The sequence below is a fragment of the Pseudorasbora parva genome, chromosome 9, assembly GCF_024679245.1.
Source record: "Pseudorasbora parva isolate DD20220531a chromosome 9, ASM2467924v1, whole genome shotgun sequence".
Lineage (NCBI taxonomy): Eukaryota > Metazoa > Chordata > Actinopteri > Cypriniformes > Gobionidae > Pseudorasbora > Pseudorasbora parva.
Genome location: NC_090180.1, coordinates 33,527,103 through 33,551,025, shown reverse-complemented (window position 1 = coordinate 33,551,025; position 23,923 = coordinate 33,527,103). Strand labels below are relative to the sequence as shown.

At 40.7% G+C, this 23,923-nt stretch overlaps 1 protein-coding gene across 1 annotated transcript; it reads left to right on the top strand.

Annotated features, from left to right (window-relative positions):
- Nucleotides 1-5,253: 5,253 nt before the first annotated feature.
- On the top strand, nt 5,254-22,998 carry tada1 (transcriptional adaptor 1). The gene is made up of 8 exons (XM_067452295.1): nt 5,254-5,402; nt 7,156-7,247; nt 7,331-7,396; nt 10,007-10,107; nt 15,662-15,868; nt 17,530-17,681; nt 17,798-17,954; nt 22,583-22,998. Exons 1-8 carry the CDS (start codon nt 5,329-5,331, stop codon nt 22,733-22,735), a joined length of 1,002 nt encoding a protein of 333 aa, XP_067308396.1. The 5' UTR covers nt 5,254-5,328; the 3' UTR covers nt 22,736-22,998.
- The last annotated feature ends 925 nt before the right edge of the window (nt 22,999-23,923 follow it).

Below are 23,923 nucleotides of genomic sequence, written 5' to 3'. Positions count from 1 at the left end.
AATTTCATTGTTGCGTGATCCTTCACCCTGCCACACTGGTGGAGAATGCGGGCAAGAGCGTGAAGGATCACCAACCACCCCCTCAACACTGACATTGTTTTTCTCACCCACGCAGTCAACAGGATCGGAGAAAAAGGCGGCGCTCCTCCCCCATCATGGACGACCTGATCAAGTGCCTTACTGAAGTGAGTTTGCGACAGCAACAGATCACCGAACACCTGATGGCTCGTCAGGAAAAGCTTGAAGAGGAAGTCGCCGCTCTCCGCCTCACCCCTGCCCAGCGCGTTCCGCTGCCTGATCCGCGCGTCCGCGCAACCCAGCTGCTGCCGAAGTTAACCAGCCATGATGACATCGAGTTGTTCCTTCAGCTCTTCGAGACCACGGCGGTTCAGGAGAACTGGGACCGGAGCAAATGGGCGCGGTTGCTGGGACCCCTGCTGACCGGTGAGGCACAACGAGCCTACTTTTCACTGCCCACTGAGAGGGCTGACAACTATGATGCATTAAAAAGAGAAGTCCTCGGACGCCTCGGGCTGTCGTCCATTTCAGCAGCCGAATTGTTTCACGAATGGGAGTACAAGCCTCGTCGCCCAGCCCGCGCCCAGGCCGCTGAACTCTCCAGACTGTCCCGACACTGGCTGCTCGAGGGAACAACCACCGCGGGTCAGGTGGCGGAGCGCGTAACGATCGACCGTTTGCTCCGAGCTCTCCCGCCGCCCACCAGGAGGGTGGTGGGAATGACGAACCCAACCACCATCGGCGAGCTCGTCGAAGCCATCGAGTTGGCGGAGGCGGCGATGCACCGCGACCCTGGGGAGCGAGCGCCGTTTTTCCCCCGGAGGGTGGTCCAGGAGCGACGCGCGCCGGAAGGTACCCAGCGCGCAGTACACAGGCCTGCGGCTCCCGGCCCAATCGATGAGCCGATGCCCACGGAGGAACCGGGCACACCGGTACGCGCATGGTTGGCTGGCTGCACCGTCCATCTAGAACCGCCCCGCGGAGCCCCGCGAACGGAGGTGAAACTCAATGGGCGGCCGGTTCTGGCCCTTCTGGACTCGGGGAGCTCGGTCAGTCTCGTCCAGGCCGCCATCCTACCGCCCCAGAAGAACTCCAAAGCCCAGCTTCCTATCACCTGTGTACACGGCGACACTCGTCATGTCCCGGCCCGCCGAGTGACGATCTCCGCTGGCCCGGGCACCTGGCCGCTGGAAGTGGGAATTGTGAAGGACCTTCCCGTGGCCGTACTCCTCGGACGGGACTGGCCGGGCTTCGAAGAACTGCTTCGGACCTCCGCCCAGCCAGCCAGCCAGCCAGGCCGGGAGCCGCCCCCGAGAGCGGCGCGGTCGGAGAAGGAGGAAGACCCAGGCCGCTCTATGGGCGTCGGACAGCGGGAGAGATGGTGAGTCCCCCTCCCAAACTCCTAACGTCGTCTTTGATGTCTTCCAACAGGTCCAGGGAGGGGGCTCCTTGGCGAAGGCCCAGCGGGAAGATGACCGCCTCAAGAACTGCTGGACTCAGGTCCGGGCAGTCGACGGCCGGGACCATCTCCCAGCGCCCCATCCTCTCCCGCATTTCATCGTTCGGAACGGCCTGTTGTACTGTGTCGCCCAGCGGAGGGGGGAGGTCAAAGAGCTCCTCGTGGTGCCGAGGACTAAGACGGAGGTGATCATGGACCTAGCCCACGGCCATCCGGTGGCCGGCCACCGGGGAGTCGCCCACACCATCCAGCGGATCCGGGACCGGTACCACTGGCCAGGCTTGGACGGAGAAGTGAAGCGCTTCTGTCAGGCCTGTCCGACCTGCCAACGGACCGCACCACGAGGTCCTCCCCCCAGCCCGCTCGTTCCGCTTCCCATCATCGGGGTACCTTTCGAGCGAATCGGGATGGACCTGGTGGGGCCATTGCCTAAGTCTGCTCGGGGACACCAACGTCATCCAGCACGACGTCCGAACGACATCAGGGGTCATCGTGAGGCGGCGGCCCTATCGGGTCCCAGAGGCTCGGAGACAGGGCGCACTCCCCGCCCACCCCTATGTTCCCCAAGGTACACCACTAACTTTAATTACAGGACCAGCGCGACGCTTAGGGGGGGGGAGTGTGACAAGTCTCCCGAGCTCTCATCAGCGTCGCCCTGGCAACTCATTGCAAACACCTGCAAACGATCAGCACGGGCCGGATCGTCACAGCTGCAGGCCATCAGGCCCGGACATAAAGGCCTTCATTCTGGGACACCAGTGTGAGCACGATCACCATGCAGCACTACGCTAACCATTGTCTCTCTCTCTCACCCAGACTGCAGCCTGTGACGCTCCGGCCACCTCGCCGCACCCACATCACCGCTAGCACCAGGGCACCCGGAAGAAGGACATTCACAGCGCACCTGCACCTAAATCACCACGTTTGTCACTGTTCATCCAAATAAATCCACCCTCTGGGGGCTTTGCACCAATTTCATTGTTGCGTGATCCTTCACCCTGCCACAGTATATATTTTTTTTTCCACCTGGATTAAAGGGCTCTATGTTTTCCTCCTGTTCCCAAATCCTTCCTCCTCCACTGGTTCAGTACGTCCTACAAGTCCCATCGTGTCCACCGATCTCAACCAGCTTCCAAGTCTCCTTCATCATCGCTGTTTCCGCTAAGATCCAAGTCTCCTTTGTCGTCAAAGGTTCCACTCAGTTCCAAGTTTCTTTTGTCATTGCTGGTTCTGCAGCTCCAATCCCCTTGTCTCTGCCGGTCCTGCTCAGCTCCAAGTCTCCTTCGTCATCGCTGTTTCCGCTAAGATCCAAGTCTCCTTTGTCGTCAAAGGTTCCACTCAGTTCCAAGTTTCTTTTGTCATTGCTGGTTCTGCAGCTCCAATCCCCTTGTCTCTGCCGGTCCTGCTCAGCTCCAAGTCTCCTTCGTCATCGCTGTTTCCGCTAAGATCCAAGTCTCCTTTGTCGTCAAAGGTTCCACTCAGTTCCAAGTTTCTTTTGTCATTGCTGGTTCTGCAGCTCCAATCCCCTTGTCTCTGCCGGTCCTGCTCAGCTCCAAGTCTCCTTCGTCATTGCTGGTTCTGCTCAGCTCCAAGTCTATTTTTGTTGTCACTGGTTCTGCTCAGCTCCAAGTTTATTTTCATCATCACTGGTTGAGCTCCAACCCCTAGTCTTCATTAGGCCCATCCAGCTTCCAATCCCCTTGTCTCTGCCAGTCCCACCAAGCTTCCAAGTCTCTTCATCGCTGCTCGCCTATCTCAGCTTCCAAGTCTATAGTCTATGCTGGTCCCACTCAGCTCCAAGTCTCCTTTCTTGTCACTTATTTAGACTAACTCTAAAGGGGGTCGCACACCGGACGCGGAGCTCGGCGGCGCGCCGCGCAGCGCAGCGTCTCAGGTATCGCACACCAGACGCGCACATTTTAAAAGGCTACGTTTATTATACATTTCCCCAAAATATGTTTAGACTTTATTCAAGCTGTTGAACTCAGAATGTAAAACATTTGAGTTGTAGCAAAGTAGCATTTGTCTTGTAGCAAAGGTTGAAATCAGTATACCTTAACGATAATATACTTTTAATATAAAGCCTTGAAATGGCGCTCTGTGGCGCGGCAGGATTTAGAACATTTTCCTGAGTCGCCGCGGACAGGCGCCGAATGCCGCCACCGGTGTGCGTACACTCATTGAAAACAATGTGTTCGAATTTTAAAGACGTGGCGCGCTGCCGAGCGCCGCCGAGCGCCGCCGAGCGCCGCCGAGCTCTGCGTCCGGTGTGCGACCCCCTTAAGTCTCAGTCGTTAGCCAGCTCAGTCTCTTTCGCAGCCTGCCACTGGTTCTGCTCAGCTCCAAGTCTCTTACATCGCCCAGCTCCAAGTCTCCTTTGTCACTGATTGTCCCGCATATAGCCTCTCACTTCCTTCTCTTCAATCGATTCCATCGATTCCACCCGTCTCTTTTGGTTCCCTTTAGCTCCTTGTATCCTCCTAAAACTGCTCAGATCTGCCTTGGTCCTCCCATTTGCCATTTCTGCCTTGGTGTGTAGATCCCCAGGCTTTGCCTGGGATCTTAGAGCCCATTATTCCACCTCAGTGGTTTGTCCTCCGTCATTTAAATTGTGAGATAAAAGGTTGCAATTTCTTTTTTTTTCATTTCAGTTTCATTTTTTATTTTATGGCAGAAACAAGCACCTTTTTGTATCAATTTTGTAAAAAAAATTCTATATTTTTCTAAAAGCTTGAAAACAGTCTTAGACTGAGCAAATCTAGTTTAGAAAATTTAAGCTAATAATGCTTTCACAATTTTTCCAGATATTGACAGGACCCACTCAGCGCATCATACGACACCAATCAGATGCTTCCCTCAGCAGTATTCAGCATCTCCTTGGCAGCCCCTCATCAACAGGCCTATGTGTTTGGTATTTTTCCTCTCACAAGGGACATTAACTTCAGGATTAACTCACAGAAGCTTAATACACAAAATCCAAAAATATGCTTCAATTGAGGCCAATGTGAGCAGTTTTTACACCAGAAGAGCTTGTCTGAACAGCTCAGATTTATACCACATTTTCCTTTAGTGGATTCAGTTTTCTGTAATGACAGACTGTGCGCAAATACACTCATTTTAATTAATTAATTTAATTAATGTTTATATTTCTGTTTAGACAGCCGCTCTCATCTGCCCACTCAATCAGTACAATGTGCCCTCTGCTGGTATAATGTGTGAAGTTCTATATTATTGTTCTTTTATGTTTTTATTTTTATTTTTTATTATTACAATCTTTTATTGAAATCTTATATAGTATATTGCATATAGTTATATTGTGTCATCCAGTTGAAGTAAAAAAAAACACACAAAAAACCCTCATGTTTATGTTTAACGACATCCAATTTTCGTGGTTTGTTTTTGGTTCTAATCTATAATTTTTATAAAATGATTTAATACATAAACTGATTAAATTACCATTTATTACATTATCCGGTATTATTCCAATAAATAAACAAGCAGTGGCTGTCAATCAAAGAGAAAAGGGAAAGAGATAGGCCAACATGCAGTTGTCTAAATGCCTACAAATCAATTCTAGGAAATGTAGAGAAGAAAGAAAATAACTTATATAATAGTTTGTCAAAACTGGAAGGAAACAGGAAATATTGGTTAGAAGTTATAGGGCATTAGTTGAATGTTTACACACTTGGATTATGGAGATGATAGACCGTAAAAAAAAATAGGGATCAATAAAGCTATCTTTTACACACTCCAAAAATTCTAGGTGGCGATGTGAACCGCGCTTTGGACTGTAACCCGCCAAGAAACGAGCAGAAGAAGAAGAACGCGTCATTGCAGCTTCCGGTGTCGCTATGGCCGCTCATGCAAGTGAACTAGAAATTGCCAAGAAGAATTTAACCGATGCAATCGGAGATAATGTCAAACAGTGAGTATCTATGAGAGGTAAAGCCTTCAGTCCACTGCCTTCTCATTATCCAGTGACCGGCTTGGCGATACCAACATGTGTGGCTTTCAAAATGATTGATGACTGTAAAACCTGATCGAGTAACGTTAGCCTTTTAGTTTTATAAACAACTTTCTTTTGTCTTCAGATGTTTCACAGTTGCTTTTATGACAGTATTTAACGGGAGCGGGCAATATCCGCATTTCTGCCATTACATAACTTTTTTTGAGGATAATTTCAGTACTTTTAGGACATTTCAATTTAATGTTTGGAATATCACGTTGACTGTATGTCTTTTGGTATTTAATATAATAGATGAACATGTGATGTTTACGCTTAACTTACACACTGGTTGGTAATCTAACATTAGTTGAAAATGGCTAAAATGCATTTTGTTATCAGTTTTGAATGTATCAAACTGACTGTGATTGCACAGAATAATAAAATCAACACAAATCGAATATTTCACTTATGTTGTTTTATTTATTCAGATGCAAGAAGTCAAATAATTCTAAATTAAGGCAATCACTTTACTTACATGACATACATTGAATGTATGATATACCAAGACATAATTATGAGGTTATATCAAAACTGACAAAAGGTGAGTTTGATAAACTGTCATAATATAATAATTGAAAATTACGATATTCTAAGATGTAATTATGAGCTGCATATTATGACAGTAAGGCAATTGACAAAAAGTTGAATTTATGGTCTTTGTAAGAAGTGGAAATTGTTATTCTTTTGATGTCATAATTATGATGAAAAAGTTACGGTATACTAAGTCATAATTGACAGTTAATTGTATAATATGTCATAATTGACAAAAAGTTGATTTTATGATATACTAAGTCAAAATGTATTAGCTAAAAATGCAGTATTATGAAATACTACGATATAATTTGCAATTTATGATACACTGTATTTTTGATATTCTGTCAAAATTAGGAAATACTGTCATAATTGACAAAGTTTTATTTGTGATTTACTAAGTAATTATGCAATAAAAAATTCTAAGACAAGAAGTAAAAATGTATATACTGTCATAATTATGAGATTAAAAAGTCAAAAGTATGATTAAATTTAGTCATAATTGATAAAAAGTTGACTTTGATATACCAAGTCATAATTATGAGATAAAAGGGTAAAATTATGAAATGCTGTCATAATTGACAAAAATATGAATTTATGAGTCATAATGTACTAGCTAAAAATTCAGGATTATAAAATACTAAGCCATATTGACAAAAAGTATTATCTGTCATCATTTCTGAGATAAAAAGACAAAATTATGACACACTGTTGTCATTGACAAAAGTATTATTTTTTTATATACTAAGTATAAATTATGAGAAAATGAAAACTGATATTCTAAGACAAAAAAGTAAAACTATATACTAAGTCATAATTATGACAAAGTCGAAAGTATGATATTCTGAGTCATAATTGACAAAAAGTAAAAACTGATATAGGCATAATTAAGAAATAAAGATCTGAAAGTATGATACACTTCAAAATGATAACGTGTCAAAATCTATACAAGTCATTGAGATTGAAAAATCAAACTGTCCACATCATAAACGTATACGTCATATTTTTGACGTGTGTCATAGTTATGATTTACAGAAGCCTGTTATCTTCTCATGTGGGGATCGTGTGTGGTCAGCTGCTCGTGGTTTCTCTCCGTGTGTGTGTTAGTCCATTCACACTGATGTGCTGCTCTCGTCCTCAGTTACTGGGCCAATCTAAAGCTGTGGTTCAAGCAGAAGATCAGTAAGGAGGAGTTTGACACGGAGGCCCGGCGCCTGCTGGCCCAGGACAATGGTAAGGTCACCTATGTCACACGTCTGTAATGGCTCATGCTGACCTCATTCGGCCGTGGCTAATGCTGGTGTTTCCCTCCACAGTCCATGTTCACAATGACTTCCTGCTGGCCATTCTCACCCGCTGCCAGATCATCGTTTCCACCTCAGGTACTTCATCCAGTGTGTGACTAGGGATGGGTATCGTTAAGGTTTTAACGGTATTACTACTCTTATCGATACTGCTTATCGGTCTGGTACTTAAATGGTATTCTTATCGGTACTTTTTGAGATTTTTATATTATATAATATATTCTAGTAATCAAATATAAAAAACACTGCATAGTTGATCATAAATAGACTAAATTAATGCTTATTAAAGCTGAAGTTATTCATTCAAGAGCTGTGAGGGATTTTCTCTTTTCATTTGGTTGTTTAATTCGCAGTAATTCATCAGCATGTTTATTTACTAGTAGTGGGAAGTTCGGATCATTTTACTGACTCGGATCTTTGAGTCTCGTTCAGCAAAATGAACGAATCTTTTTTCGAGTCATTTCGTTCATTTCACCAAAATGACATGTTAAATAGCCCAACACATCTAGTACTTATGAAAATGTTGATTACATTTTAAAACTACATACAAATAAACTATAGGGTACAGCAACCAAAGCCAAATTATAAGAAACCGAAATGTTTAATTAATTGATTAGTTGTTGGGTCAGGCTATTGCAGTTTCACTGTTAGTTCACCTCACCTCCTGATCCAAAACATTCTTTCTCTTGCAACTTCATATTTATCACGTTTGTTTTCCGCCTCTCGTGTCTTCGAGCTCCTCGAGACGTTAGCTGTCGACTCGTCTGTGTCTGACTCTGATCAGATCTGGGGGCTGGGCCGCCCGGACCGTGCGTGACACAGGTCCGGAAACAAAAATGATTAGTTCTTACGAGTCTTTCGGGTTTGAGTCTTTCGTTCTTCCTGTTAGTCCCATAGAGTCTATGCTTTCAATAACGGAAACAGAAAAGATTAGTTCTTTTGATCGAGTCTCGGGTTTGAGTCGTTCGTTCTTTTGTCACGTGACTTGTCACCGTATAGAACACAAGTTCACAACCTTTTTAGTAAAAAGCACGTAGTTATTTATTTTATTTTTTATATTATTCTCAGTTAATATCAGACATATACAAATATGGGAATATTGACTATTCAAGTCTAACATCACAAATTCAATTAGACTAATTTTGAATCAACTGTGTGTGTGTGTATATATATATATATATATATATATATATATATATATATATATATATATATATATATATATATATATATATATATATATATATATATATATATATATATATATATATATATATATATATATACACACACACACACACACACACAGCATGTGACTGACAGCAAGAACGAAAGACTCAAACTCGAGACTCAAAAGAACTAATCTTTTCTGTTTCCGTTACTGACAGCATAGACTCTATGGGACTAACAGGAAGAACGAAAGACTCAAACCCGAGACTCGATCAAAAGAACTAATCTTTTCTGTTTCCGTTATTGACAGCATAGACTCTATGGGACTAACAGGAAGAACGAAAGACTCAAACCCGAGACTCGATCAAAAGAACTAATCTTTTCTGTTTCCGTTATTGACAGCATAGACTCTATGGGACTAACAGGAAGAACGAAAGACTCAAACCCGAGACTCGATCAAAAGAACTAATCTTTTCTGTTTCCGTTACTGACAGCATACACTCTATGGGACTAACAGGAAGAACGAAAGACTCAAACCCGAGACTCAAAAGAACTAATAATTCGGAGATTCATAGCTCATTCAGAGGCCATATGTTGCGTAATGCGCATGCGCGTTCAACACAAAATGAACGAATCACTATCTGAGACAACTCGGTAGTCCCGAGTCATAATAAAGATTCGTTCAAAATGAACGAATCGTTCATGAACGACACATCACTATTATTTACACTGCTGCCTCTTTAAGACAGACGTGCAGTCTATAGGCGACTGATAATAGGCAGATGCACTACATTTTTTCCCGACTATATCCATAACAACTACATCCATTTTAGACACAAACTGTGTTGTGTTTAAGAGACTCTCCAAGCCTGTCATTTTGACATAGATATTGTGTACATTTGATCGTTTAGACGCACGAATGTGAAACCGAAAGTGTAATTTGCTCGTCTCGTTCCGGCTGTGATCAGAGCGCGCGCCGACTTGAGAACAATCTCTTGCGGATATTTTTGTGCTTTTAATCGCTCTTTTTATTATTAAACGCGTCCCACAACCTACAGTAGCTAGACTGTATTTTACAACAATCACTGATCGTGCTGATTCTGTCATTATGTTTGAGTTTTAGGGAGAAATGGCAGCGTTGCTGCAAACGGAATTAAGTTGCGCTAGATATAAATATTATTTTTAAAATAAAATCAGACTATCACAGATCTAACGTGTAACCAGGCTATGTTTGAATGTTTAGTTCTGTCCTCGGCTTTCGTTTGCGTCTCTCTCTCTCTCTCTCTCTCTCTCTCTCTCTCTCTCTCTCTCTCTCTCTCTCTCTCTCTCTCTCTCTCTCTCTCTCTCTCTCTCTCTCTCTCTCTCTCTCTCTCTCTCTCTCTCTCTCTCTCTCTCTCTCTCTCTCTCTCTCTCTCTCTCTCTCTCTCAATACCCGTTTTCGATACCCATCCCTATGTGTGAGTGCACATCGTCTGGCTCATCAGGTGTTGATGAAGATGCTGTTGTGTGTGTGTGTAGAGGGCCCGGGGTCGCTGCAGTGGACTGGCGGATCTGCATCTAAACCAGGCAAACCCAACCGAGGCAAGAAGAAGTTTCCCTCCGTTCGGCAGAAATTCGATGTTAGTTCTGTTTGCTCACTCACATCATTACCATATTCGGGTGTTTCTGCAACTACAGGCACTTTTGACTATCCCAATTTTTAAAAAATCAACCTTTTTGAATTTACATTTTAACCATCATGGTCTGTAATACACATAACAATGTACACAAAATGTAATGTAGTCGTTAAGATTTTAATCTGGATTTTGCAATTTCAATGTGTAAATCATGTCAGCTTAAAAAAATAGAAAAAGAGCAGTGCTGCAGTAATGACATCTTGTGTCGGTAAGGACACTGTTAAAGTGCCACGAAATCAAAAACAGGCTAAAGAACAACAGTAAAAGAAACAGGTATTGCATGCAAGATACTGCAAAAATGCTACTAAATAACTCTTTTAATTAACTCTTTTAACTACTTTAAAAACATTTACATTTAATCATTTAGCAGACGCTTTTATCCAAAGCGACTTACAAAAAAGGGGAGAGCAATAGAATCAACGAAACAAACAAGGCCAACAACCTGTTAGAGCTGTAAGAAGTCTCAGTTAATTAGCACAGTACACTATTTTTTTTTGGGACAAACAAACAAAAATTAATGGATAGTTAAGTGCTAAAAACATTGTCTCCTAAAGTTGATGCTGCACAACCTTAGTAATAAAATAACACAAACCCATAGCACTAACAACATCTCACCACAACATTTTTTTCTCATTAATGTACACACAGCACCCCGTAATGTCAGAAAAACACAGAATTGTTGAAATTTTTGCAGATTTATTAAAAAAGAAAAACTGAAATATCACATGGTCCTCAGTATTCAGACCCTTTCCTCAGTATTTAGTAGAAGCACCCTTTTGATCTAATACAGCCATGAGTCTTTTTGGGAAAGTTGTTCACACCTGGATTTGGGGATCCTCTGCCATTCCTCCTGCAGATCCTCTCCAGTTCTGTCAGGTTGGATGGTAAATGTTGGTGGACAGCCATTTTCAGGTCTCTTCAGAGATGCTCAATTGGGTTTAAGTCAGGGCTTTGGCTGGGCCATTCAAGAACATTTTAAGGGTTGTCATTGTCTTGTTGGAAGGTGAACCTTCGGCTCAGTTTGAGGTCTTGAGCACTCTGGAGAAGGTTTTCATCCAGGATATCCCTGTACTTGGGCGCATTCATCTTTCCCTCGATTGCGACCAGTCGTCCTGTCCCTGCAGCTGAAAAAAAACCCACAGCATGATGCTGCCACCACCATGCTGGTGATATTTTTCTCCACACATACCGCTTAGAATTAAGGCCAAAAGTTCTATCTTGGTCTCATCAGACCAGAGAATCATTATTTCTCACCATCTTGGAGTCCTTTAGGTGTTTTTTTAGCAAACTCCATGCAAACTTTCATGTGTCTTGCACTGAGGAGAGTCTTCCGTCGGTCCACTCTGCCATAAAGCCCTGACTGGTGGAGGGCTGCAGTGATGGTTGACTTTTACAACTTTCTCCCAGCTCTGTATCTCTGGAGCTCAGCCACAGTGATCTTTGGGTTCTTCTTTACCTCTCTCACCAAGGCTTTTCTCCCCGATAGCTCAGTTTGGCCAGACGGCCAGCTCTAGGAAGGATTCTGTTCATCCCAAACGTATTGCATTTAAGGATTCTGGAGGCCACAGTGCCAAGTGGAGCAGAAATATTTTTGTAACCTTGGCCAGATCTGAGCCGTGCCACAATTCTGTCTCTGAGCTCTTCAGGCAGTTCCTTTGACCTCATGATTCTCATTTGCTCTGACCTGCACTGTGAGCTGTAAGGTCTGATATAGACAGGTGTGTGGCTTTCCTAATCAAGTCCAATCAGTATAATCAAACACAGCTGGACTCAAATGAAGGTGTGGATCAAGGATGATCAGAAGAAATGGACAGCACCTGAGTTAAATATGAGTGTCACAGCAAAGTCTCTGAATACTTAGGACCATGTGATATTTCAGTTTAGATTTTTATAAAAATCTGTAAAAATGTCAACAATTCTGTGTTTTTCTGTCAATATGTGGTGCTGTGTGTACATTAATGAGAAAAAAATGAACTTAAATGATTTTAGCAAATTGCTGCAATATAACAAATACTTTCCGTACCTACTATAATATATATATATATATATATATATATATATATATATATATATATATATATATATATATATATATATATATATATATATATATATATATATTTCAGTACTAATACTGTCATTTAATTTAAAAAGAATGTAAAGTAAACCTTGAATTTGTCTCTACCGCGACACAAGGTCTTTACCGCAACACCTAAATTTGCTGCGGTAAAGACATGTTGCGGTAATGACATTTTTGCTAATATTTTAGCTAATTGCAGCTAGCAAGGCCTACTACATTAGTTTTGACTCTTAGCATCTTAATATACAATAATTCAACAGTAATTTACATTTATTTTTTGAATGTAGTCCAAAATACACAGTTATTAAGCTGAATGGTAAGGACGCACAATAAATACTAGAGCAGAAAAGATCATGTTTACCTTATTTTTTTGGCATCTTCTGAGTGAGGTAGTGTGGTGGCCCAGTCTGTCAGCAATGTGCTCAAGTGATAATTTCTGTTTCTATAAAAACTAGACTTGTTTGTGTTTGATGACATTTCATAATAAAAGTTTTTTTTCATTGTTGCGGTAAGGACTCAAAAGTGTGGGACAGGCACATTTAGTTTAAAAAATCATAAAAATGATCAGTAAATAATACAAAGAATTTTAAGATGATTTAAATGAATCTGTATATTAAACAAGTCCATTTGAAATAATATCAAATTTTAATTAAATTAGCTTATGTTATGTATCTCAACATTGAGACCACAGGTGTGGGACACTAACAAAAATGGTGTTTTGAGCTATAAACGCTTCATAATATTATATTAAATCACATTACTCAGTAATTATATTTTTTGTCAAGGTGTGTAATGGCACTGTGAATATATTTATAAAGCATTATATGACAAATTTTAACATAAATCTAAAATTTCACTGCTGGGACTTAAAAGTGCCCGTAGTTGCAGAAACACCCATTCACAAATATACATTTCACTTAGTGAAAACAAATATTTATTCTCATGACCGATGAGCTTATGTACATAATGTGTCCATACACATATTTTACGTTTGAGTTGTTGTTTCCTCTTATTTACAATGATTCTGTTTTTTTTGTTTTTAGTACAAAAGTTACTGTAATTTTATAAAACTACTCTTATGGATCATTTTAATTAGTTTTCAAGGGTCATGAAACCCCCTGTTTCAGCAGCAGTCAGTTCTCACCACTGTTTTGAAAAATGCTATAAAAGTGGGCGTGGTTTAGCGGTGGAGTGCAGGGGGGTGAGGGGAGACTGACGGGTGACAGCACAGCAACGGCTTTTTTGATTCAGACAGTTTTATTTCGCTCTCATTAAAAGCATCAAAGCTTCCCGCAAATGCACGCTGCAAATGACCACTACGTTACATGCAACACAATACAACCATGCATTTGTAAGCTCACCATTAACACAAATCCTGTGACAACTATAATTCAATGCACAATTTAATGCACAGCCATTCGCAATTTGTTCTCTGCTTTGAAAATATTTGTGAACACGCTGTTGTATAACTTTGATAACTTCTGAGGCTTATTTTGAGGAGTTATATGTGCCGTTTGGCCAGGTTAAATAGACGTGAAGAGCTCAAAGCGCGGAGGAATCGCGTTTGTGCGAAGACTCTGGATATATTGAAGGGAACGCAGGTAATGCAGACACTCATACAAAGCTAAAAAAAAAAAAAATCGTTTTTGATCCATGAATGCATCTCTCACTTACTGTATGCGATCTCACTGTTAGAAGCGCTGCTGCGTCAGTCAGAGGAAAATGCCTATCAACGCGTGCTGACATGAATAATTAAGCGTGTGCTGTCATGAATTAAGCAACGTGTCTTCTCATAGGATAAAGACACACAGTCTCGTGAATAATTATGAGACAGCGATGAGTCATCGCCGTACTATAGTACAGAAAACATCACAAGCTATGACGTTGACATGAAGAGGAATTTAAACCAGGAAGTTGAAAATAGAGCAAAAATGCTTAAAATTAACTAATTGTCTCCCACATTCAAAACTAACAGATGGTAACATTGTCTTCCATGAAGTTCAACACACATACTTCTGTTAAAATCTGAAAATTTGGTTTAGGGTTTTATGACCCTTTAAGTTAAAAATAGTAAAGTCAGCTTGATTTCTTTGGCGCTTTATACAATACAGATTGTTTAGAAACAGCTTCACAATGATAAACAGGATGATAACAGTATTAATGTTATTATCAAATATAAGACCAAATCAGATTCTGCTGTAAAGCAGCTCTACAGAAGACAGTTGAGTCATTAAGGGGCGGTCACACTGCACTTTTCATTCCATTGACTTCGGACAGGGTCGGGTCGGCAGTCTTACCCATGATTGCGGTTTTGAGTAATGAACCAGGCTGGGAGTTTTTAAAAGCCTCAGGAATCTTTTGCAGGTGTTTAGAGTTTATTAGTTGATTCAGATGATTAGGTTAATGGCTCGTTTAGAGAACCTTTTCATGATATGGTTACAATACGTTTTTGAGAAAGGAATTTTGGGTTTTTATGAGCTGTATTCCAAAATCATCAGTATTAAAACAATAAAAGACCTGAAATATTCAGTTGGTGTGCAATGAATCTAAAATATATGAACGTTTAATTTTTATCATTACGTTATGGAAAATAATGAACTTTTATCACGTATGCTAATTTTTTAAAAAGGACCTGTGTGTGTGTATATGTATGTGTGTGTGTGTATATATATATATATATATATATATATATATGCTATCTTCCCGACATGGACAGTATAGTGTGCATACACTTGGATACGCTCTTGGACTGAATATAAAATATCTTAAACTGTGTTCTGAAGATGAACGGAGGTCTTACGGGTGTGGAACGATATTTGGGTGAGTCTTTAATGACATAAATTTAATTTTTGGGTGAACTAACCCTTTAAGAAAAAAGTCAGAATTGCGATATAGAAACTCAGAATCATTAGAAATAGTCTGACTTGTGGGATATAAACTTGGAGCTTTAAGAAAAAAGTCGGATTACAAGATATATATACTTAGAATCATAAGGAAAAACATTGGAATTGCGAGACAAATTTGGAATTGTGACGAAACAAATTTGGAATTGCGACGAGCTCACAAACACAAAAAGTCGGAATCAAGAGATATAAACTGTGATTCATGCAAACAGAATTGTGAGAGCTGTAATTGGCTGTTTTTGTATTCTATGGCATAAACAAGCTTCCATAGCAGTGTGATTGCAGACTGATGATATTACTGTCTGAATATTACGTTGTTTTAAAGCAGCAGAACAGATGTTATTACAGTGGTGTGTTACTGTACAGTTTACACATCATGATGTTTATAGTCCTAAGGAGGATGAGAATGGAGTGTGTGCTGCTTGTCATGAAAATAAGCAAGCACTCTGCTGGTCAAGAATAGTTTCCTGTCTCTCTGAGCATGGTGTGTGATGTGTGTGTGTGTGTGTTGCAGCACCGCTTCCAGCCGCAGAACCCTCTTCAGGCAGCGCAGGCCTTCAGCCCTCGTGAGGCTGAGGACGAGGAGCTGCGGTTGAGCGCACAGACACTGCTGCTGCCCACCAGAGGGCAGATGGAGGCACGCATGATGGTCAGCGCCTTCGAGATGGGCCTGGACAACGTGAGCGAGGACGCTGTCAGCAGCCTGCTGTGTGCACTGGAGGTAAGCATCCATAGCAACTCAAGGGTCGCTCTCACGAAAGCAGCTTACACCCAATATCAACAGACAAGAAAATAGAGCCTCATTTAGACACACTGGCCCTCATTTATCAAAAGTGCGTACACCAAATTTCCAGCATACACCTTGTGTGCACCCAAAACCACGGTGACTTTGAGATTGATCAATATGGACGTTGGCGTACGGCACGCTCAAATCCTACGCCAGCTCAGGAGGTGGTGTACGCACGTTTGAGTTAGTGTGAAAATGCGCAGAAAAACAATTCCTAACACCAAAAAAAAGCACTGACAAGATATGCTATATTATGATCCACTGTTAAAAACCACCACAACAACAATCAGTGTTTATTTTTGTGCAACATGAACGTCAATGTTTAATTTGTGTGACTACCAAAGCGTTTGATTTGTAGGAATATGTATTCCTCCAGTCGCGAGCCTGTGCGCTTTATCTGACGTTTTAGGCCCGCCTGGCCCGGCAGCTGCGCACGGACTGGGACTAAAATAATTCAGACTGACAAAATAATAAAAATGACCTTCTTCTTTTAAATAATAATAAAATCAATAAAAACGTCATTCTTCTTCTAAATAACAAATGTCATTAAGAATAAAAATCATAATAATAAGAATAAGAATCTTACAAATTGTCATGTAATTATTAATTTGAATGAATGCTACTACACATCACATCATCATCACTATTGTACACCCCAATACATGTGCCGTGATATGAAATTAAATGCTAATTGTTTCAAAACGTGCTGTAAAATAATGCATTGTGATGGTAATTTATCATCCAAACAGCTTTAAACTGCTGGAGTGCGCTTAACAGTACTCGTAATTTGGGTCCATATTTGTTTGTTTTTGTAGGCGCCTTTAATCCCACTCTTTAAACTCCCAAATAAAACAATTTCGGTTTTTTTTTTTTCCACTTCCCTGGTGATGGTCTCAGTGGGCGCGTCTCAATCATCTCACTAGTCCACTAGTCAGGACACTGATCAGGGGGAGTCAGCCCATTGACTTATGTCCTAATCAGTAACCTGACTAGTGAGATGATTGAGCGCGCCCGATCTCCACGTCGGAGAAGTTTCGCTTCTTTGCCGTCTTCTGTTTGTCCATGGCGTAAAATGAGGGCGTGGGGGAGGCGGAGACTTGAATATATAGGGGCGTGTTATTCTAATGATGATCGTTTTCAGCCGCGGCATTTATCAAGGGTAAGTATTGCGTACACCTGGATTGCAGAGGTGCGCACAGCTTCATAAATCAGGCGGTGAGAGGAGTGTAAGCATAATCTTACGCCAACATATACACCAGTTTCTACGCAAGATTGATAAATGAGGGCCACTGTGATTTGCATCATAATAATAATAAAAAACTAAGGATTTTTATTAAACTCAGTTACCTGGAAACGTCATGAGTTTATTGAACTTTATGAAAGCAAACCCTCAAGCCAAACTGATGTGAATGATGTGAATAGTTATAATATCTTAATTTTAGAGCTTGGCAATAATACACTTTTATAAGATTTTGCAATGAAAACTGCTGAGTCAAACACAGGACAAAATAAGAGCGTCAGTACAAAACAATGGCATAATAATTGCTTGATTTTGTGATTGAGAATAAAAGTTTTGTTTTCTTCCTGTTGTGCAGGTCCATCTGAAGGACATCCTCACAGCGCTGGTCTCGCGGAGGAAAGCTTACCGTCTGCGCGATGGACACTTCCAGTACGCTTTCGGCAGTGATGTCACGCCGCGGCCGTACCTGAAGAACAGTCTTCCGGCCTACCACAGAATCACAGAATGGCACGTGCTCTTCTTCTTCATCTTCTGTAGCTTAATCATTCAGGTTTCATATGACACTTCAGCTCACTGATTGACATCATGTGTTCCCACGAGTAAATGTGTTGTGTCTGAAGCAGCCCTCCGCCAAGCGCATCACTTCCTGCCGGGCCTCCTCCTCAGGTGTCGCCGGACGATGCGGAGCAGCAGGCCGCTCTCCTGCTGGCGTGTTCAGGGGACAGTGTCCCGCCGCCCCTGCCGCCTATCAGCGTCTACGACCTACTGGAAGCCCTACAGGTGCGTCTGAGGCCTGTTCACACCATGGACAACAACCAATTAGTGCTAAAACCTATTCTCTCCACAGCTATAATGATAATGATACAGAGGTATAATATTGCTGGAATCAATTTCAGATTTTTCCCAGCTTGACAGCCAATCAGAATCCATCCTGCTTTAAAACTAGAACCGCCAGCGGTCGTTGTATACTAAAAAACGGCGGCAGGTAAAATTTACCTAAAAAATGCATTATGCATATACGGCTAAAAAAACGCATTATGCCACTGTCTTCACAAAGTAATGTTTAAAGACATGAAGTTATAAACTATGTTTTTGTCCAGTTGTTTTTAGGGCTGTGTATTGCCAAGAATCTGGTGATACGATACGTATCATGATACAGGGGTTACGATACGCTATATTGCTATATTCTAAGGGGAAAAAAGCAATTAATTTTTTTTTTTTTAGAAAGATTAATTTAAAGAATAAAGAACACAACCATACATAAAATAACAAGTAACTGTTTTATTTAATTAATACAGTATAATTTATATCACTAATCACTATTTGAATGAAACAGTAAGTGACTGCAGGATTCTTTATTCTACATGTTTTAAAGGTTCACAGTATAACAGTTTTTCATTTCTAAACTATTTAGCAATAGGGGTGTAAGAAAATATCAATACACATGAATGTCGCAATATTTTGTTTGGCAATACTGTATCGATTCTCAAAAACACTGTATCGATATTTATTTATTTACATCCAAGTTTCGTGGCTTTGTGTTCGGTTTAAAGGGGGGGTGAAACACTCAGTTTCAGTCAGTGTCATGTCAATCTTGAGTACCTATAGAGTAGCATTGCATCCTGCATATCTCCGAAAAGTCTTTATTTTTTTTATAATTATATAAGAAAGATGCGCTGTTCCGAGTCTTTCCGAAAAAAGCCGAGCGGGTGGGGGGCGTGTCGTGTGAGCGGAGCTAAATAATGACGTGTGCTCGCTGCTGCTATTGTGTTGAGTCGAGTGCGTCGTAAAGCTGTGTCATCCCTAACAGCGGGAAAAAAACTTTATTCAAAATAAAAATATGGCTTTTAATCAGATACAGCAATACATCTATGATCCGGAATCAGACCCAGAGGCTGCAGTTGAACAGGAGCAGCAGCAAAAACGACTAGAGCAGGACGTCTCTATGCGGTGCAAGTTATACACTAACTATATAATATGCTTAGCGGCTTGTGTTATTTACATATTTATACTTGATTCAGATTAGACTTGATACTTGACATCATTCAGCATTAGGCGATTGGAAAATCCGGCGTCGAACTGGGCCTTGTTTATGAAACAGTCGGCACCGAAATGCAGCGAACAGATATAAACATTCGCGCAACTCAGTTGCTGATCCGGAAAAGCAAATTACATCCACTGTTGCCTTAACGCGGGGTTTTTGGGGAATCTGTGCAGGACTGTCTTGGTCTGGCAACCAAAAACGCACTTTTTTGGTGACATTGTTATGTGCACGTCACCTGTGCAGCGCAGCCTACAAGCCAGCGCTTTGATGGGCGTAGCCTGTTACTTTCGCTCTCTCCCTCTCTCTCTCTCACGCGCTTCCGGTAGAATTGTCCGTACGGCCCATACAAGGAAATGCCGCCCCCATTAACGTCAAAGGGGACGCATGATCTCAAAAAACTTCCCGAAACTTATGACTAACCGGAAGTAGTATTTTTGACAAAGAAATACTCCCATCAAACGTCCACCTTAACTTTTGAAACTTTGTCTATGTTTAGTATGGGATTCCAAGTCTTTAACAGTGTAAAAAGATCAGTATGCATGAAACAGCATTTCACCCCCCCTTTAAATCACAGAATGTATAACACCCAACCGCTAGATGGCAGTGTTATCTCAGAATGTAACTGACGTGGAGCCAGAGAAGCGCAAGGTAAAAGTGCGTGCATCGCTAGTGTTTACATTAGCAAACCCAGCTCTCAAGACGATAGCATTATTCCGCTCCTGCAGTATACAGAGCTGAAGTGTGGACTCATTTTGGCTTCAGCTAAACAGAAGCCACTAAGGAAATCGACAAGAATCATTTTGTTTGCAAAATAGGTCAAGTTAAAATCTAATACTCGGGAAACACATTGAAACTAAGAGCTCGCTTAACATCCTGACGTCACCCGCGCTGCTGAGAAGCGTTTCGATAGAATGTACTGCAAGTTTTCCTCTCAGTAACAAAATAAACACACTCCAAAACAGACAGCTATGGCAGCAGAATGAAAGATCATAGCGATGTGGATGCACCAGCTCTGCAGTTCAGTACTTGAAATAGCACTTTATACAATAGACTGCTTTATAGAAAATAGCTTAACTGTATTAAATATATAAAACAAACAGTCATTCAGTCATGAAATGGACTGCACTTTCTGTTGTTAAATAGCCACTGCTATACTGTGAACCTTTAAAACATATACAGCAGTCACTTTACATTTGACTTTACTCAGATTGCACAAAATAGTGATTAGTGATATAAATTATACTGTATTAATTAAATAAAATACTTTGTCTCGTGTTTTAGGCATATGGTTGTGTTCTTTATTCTTTTAAATTATATATTTTTTAAAAACATAAAAAAGAAATATCGCAATATATTGCCTCTCTTGCAATATCGCAATATATTACAATATATCGTATCCTAACCCCTGTATCGTGATACGTATTGTATCGCCAGAATCTTGGCAATACACAGCCCTGTTTAGCAACAGAAAGTGCATAGTTCATTCATTCTTTGACTGAATGACTGTTTGACAGTATTTAATACTGTAAAGGTGTTTTCTTTAATGCAGTCTTTTGTATAAAGTCCCATTTCAAGTAGGCTGAACTGCAGAGCTGGTGCATCCATATCCACATCACTATGATCAGATGATTTTGTTCTGCTGCCACCGCTGTCAGTTTTGGATTTTGTTACTGAGAGGAAAATGTGCTATATTCTATCGAAACGCTTCTCAGCAACACGGATGACGTCTGGATGATAAGTGAGCTCTCCGATTCAATGTTTGCCGAATACTGGATTTTAACTTTGCCTATTTTGCAAACAAAATGACTCTTGTTGATTTCCTTAGTGGCTTCTTTGTAGCTGAAGCCCAAACGAGTCCACACTTCAGCTCTGTAAATCTTGTGAGGTTTTCTAATGCTAATGCGCGCACGCATATTCACCTTGCGCTTCTCTGGCTCCGCGTCAGTTACGTTCTGAGATAACACACTTCCATCTAGCGGTTGGGTTGTTTACAGTCTGTGGTTTAATTCGAACACAAAGCTGCAAATCTTGGATGGAAATAAATAAATAAATATATAAATATCGATATAGTGTTTTTGAGAACCGATATAGTATCGCCAAACAAAATATCGCAATATTCACGTGTATTGATATTTTCTTACACCCCTAGTTGTTTTATGCTATTTTAAGCGGTCTACATTAATCACTTTTTGGTGAATCTAGGCTAAACCAGCCTGCAATGACAACAAGAATTAGAAGGAAATAAATGTATATTTGGGTTGTGTAATGTTATAATAAAATGTCATTAATCACATTAAGTTAACCCATGTTATTTAAATTACTAAAATACTCTAAATAGACAATAAAGATCAATAATATTCCACCGCACTGCATAGGATGTATGAAGCAATGACAAATTTGCAGAGTTTCACCAAATTAATTATTCATTTGGTTGGTGGTAGCATTTGTAATTTGAATAGAGAGACAAAAAGAGAACAAAACCAATTAACTTGGGGTGCTGATCAGTGCCCTGACTACTGACGGAGCAGATTGAGGCGCACGCATTGTGAAGATTGATATCTGTAGCCTGCCTGACACGGCATTTTCACAAACGTCGCATCTCTCATAGACAACAGTAGCCTATTTAAAATGGCACGTGCATCTGTTATATTTTAAATTTAATTTACAAAGCAATCCCTGTAAAGTTTTTAGGTTAACTATAGAAGAGACCAGGATTAGTGTGTGTCGCACTGGCATGACTCGCATCGGGCGCGTGGCATCAGGATGGTTTCGCATTAAATTAACGGCGTTTAGGAGATTATCCACTCATTTTCCCCCGGCTTTTATTTGAGACCGGCCTTTATTTGATCGTGCTGACCACGCCCCTGGCCACTATCAGAGGCCCGGCGTTTAATTGACAACGGGCTTTTATTTGAGGAAATACGGTATATCTTAGCAGAAAGTTGAAAAATGTTGCGTTTACTTCACACAAGAGCAGTCGTTTCCCCCTAACGTTATGAAGTGGCGTAATTACACGACGTGACATCATCAAAAAGCTGCAAACCCTGTAGATGAATGTTGAGGGAGAGGGGATGGAGGATGATGGTGTATGATTGGCCAGTGTTTGAGGCTACTCAGTTATAGTTTTCATTTTCCAAGTGGACTGTTGTAGTTTCATTCAGGAGTTGATGCAACTTAACAGTTGTAAGATTGAACTTTTTTGTTACCATTTGGTTAAATCATATTAGTTTTAAAAACCTTAGAGTTGTAAGTATATTAATAGTATGCACATTTAAGGAGCAGTAAGACATTGCCCTTTGTGCATTGGATCTTTCAGACGTTTGTGTAGTGAGACTGAGATTCTGAGCGTTGTGTTTGTATGCAGGTTCAGCGCAGGGTGATGCCGTCTCACAGCATGTACGCACTGAACATGGAGCGGATCCTGGCCCGGCTCTGGCATCCCAGCCATGAGGAGCTGGAGCAGGACCGGATCCACCGGCAGCACCTAGCCGGCAGAGACGGCCTGATGGTCAGCTGAGAGACGTGTGTCTGTCACGACACGGCACCGCCTAGAAGAGCGAGAGAGGGGAAGATCATAAGCCACAAACTCTATACCATCAGATGCCGCCGCTGGGTTTGTCCTTCACACCAGCCCATACTGACACGAGCCATTGGATTTTGAATAATTCTGGGAATTATTTTGTTGAAATATGATTTTGTAAATATGTTCTCAAGGGTGTTTTTTGTATGTAAGTACGTCTCAGTGTTTTTATATCCCTAAATAAACCACAGTTTTCTGTTCTCATGAGTTCCTCCTTAACTGATAAAGCACATCTTGTTGATTTAACTGTTAGTTGTATGTATAGGACTCCTGGTTCACCACTTGAAACCTTCAATGAATTCATATCAGATTTGTATCAAAGTCAAAGTGGAAACAGGACTTATATTGTCTGTGGGGACTTTAATGTTAACCTGCTTAATCCGGGAGAACATAAAGGGACCACAGATTTTATTGTAAAATGTAAAACCAAGTAGAATAACATCATCAGCAACATTAATAGATAATATTTTCACTAATGAAATGGATCAATTAGATGCAGGGCTTTTGATAACCGATATTAGTGACCATCTACCTGTTTTTGCAGTTTTCCAAAATGTAGTTAAAGTAAATTCCAGGTCCAGAATTGTGAGATAGAACACCAGAGGCAATAGAAGTCTTTAAAGAGGAGCAAAATCGGAAAGAGGTCTATAGTTATGAAAACCCAAATGAGGCTTATGATATTTTCCTGGAAAAAATATTCAATGATTTATGATAAATGCTGTCCACTTAAAGCAATCAAAGTCAATAATAAAATGCAGAAACCTTGGTTCACTAACGGGATTATAAAAGCATGTAAGAAGAAAAATATATTGTATATAATTTTTTTGAAATTTAGAACAAAAGATGCTGAAAACAAATATAAATAATAAATTGATAAATATAATTAGAAACAGTATACTATGCAAAATTATTGATTGAACAAAAACAAAATATACAAGGAACATGGAAAGTACTAAATAGTGTAATGCATAAAAAAATATAAGGGTGAGTATCCAAATCATTTTATTAAAGATAATAGAATTATAAATTATATTAATGAAATCGTAATTGAGTTTAATGATTATTTTGTTAAAATTGGTTACAAGTTAGCAAATAAAATAGTGGATCCACAAAATAAATCCATAA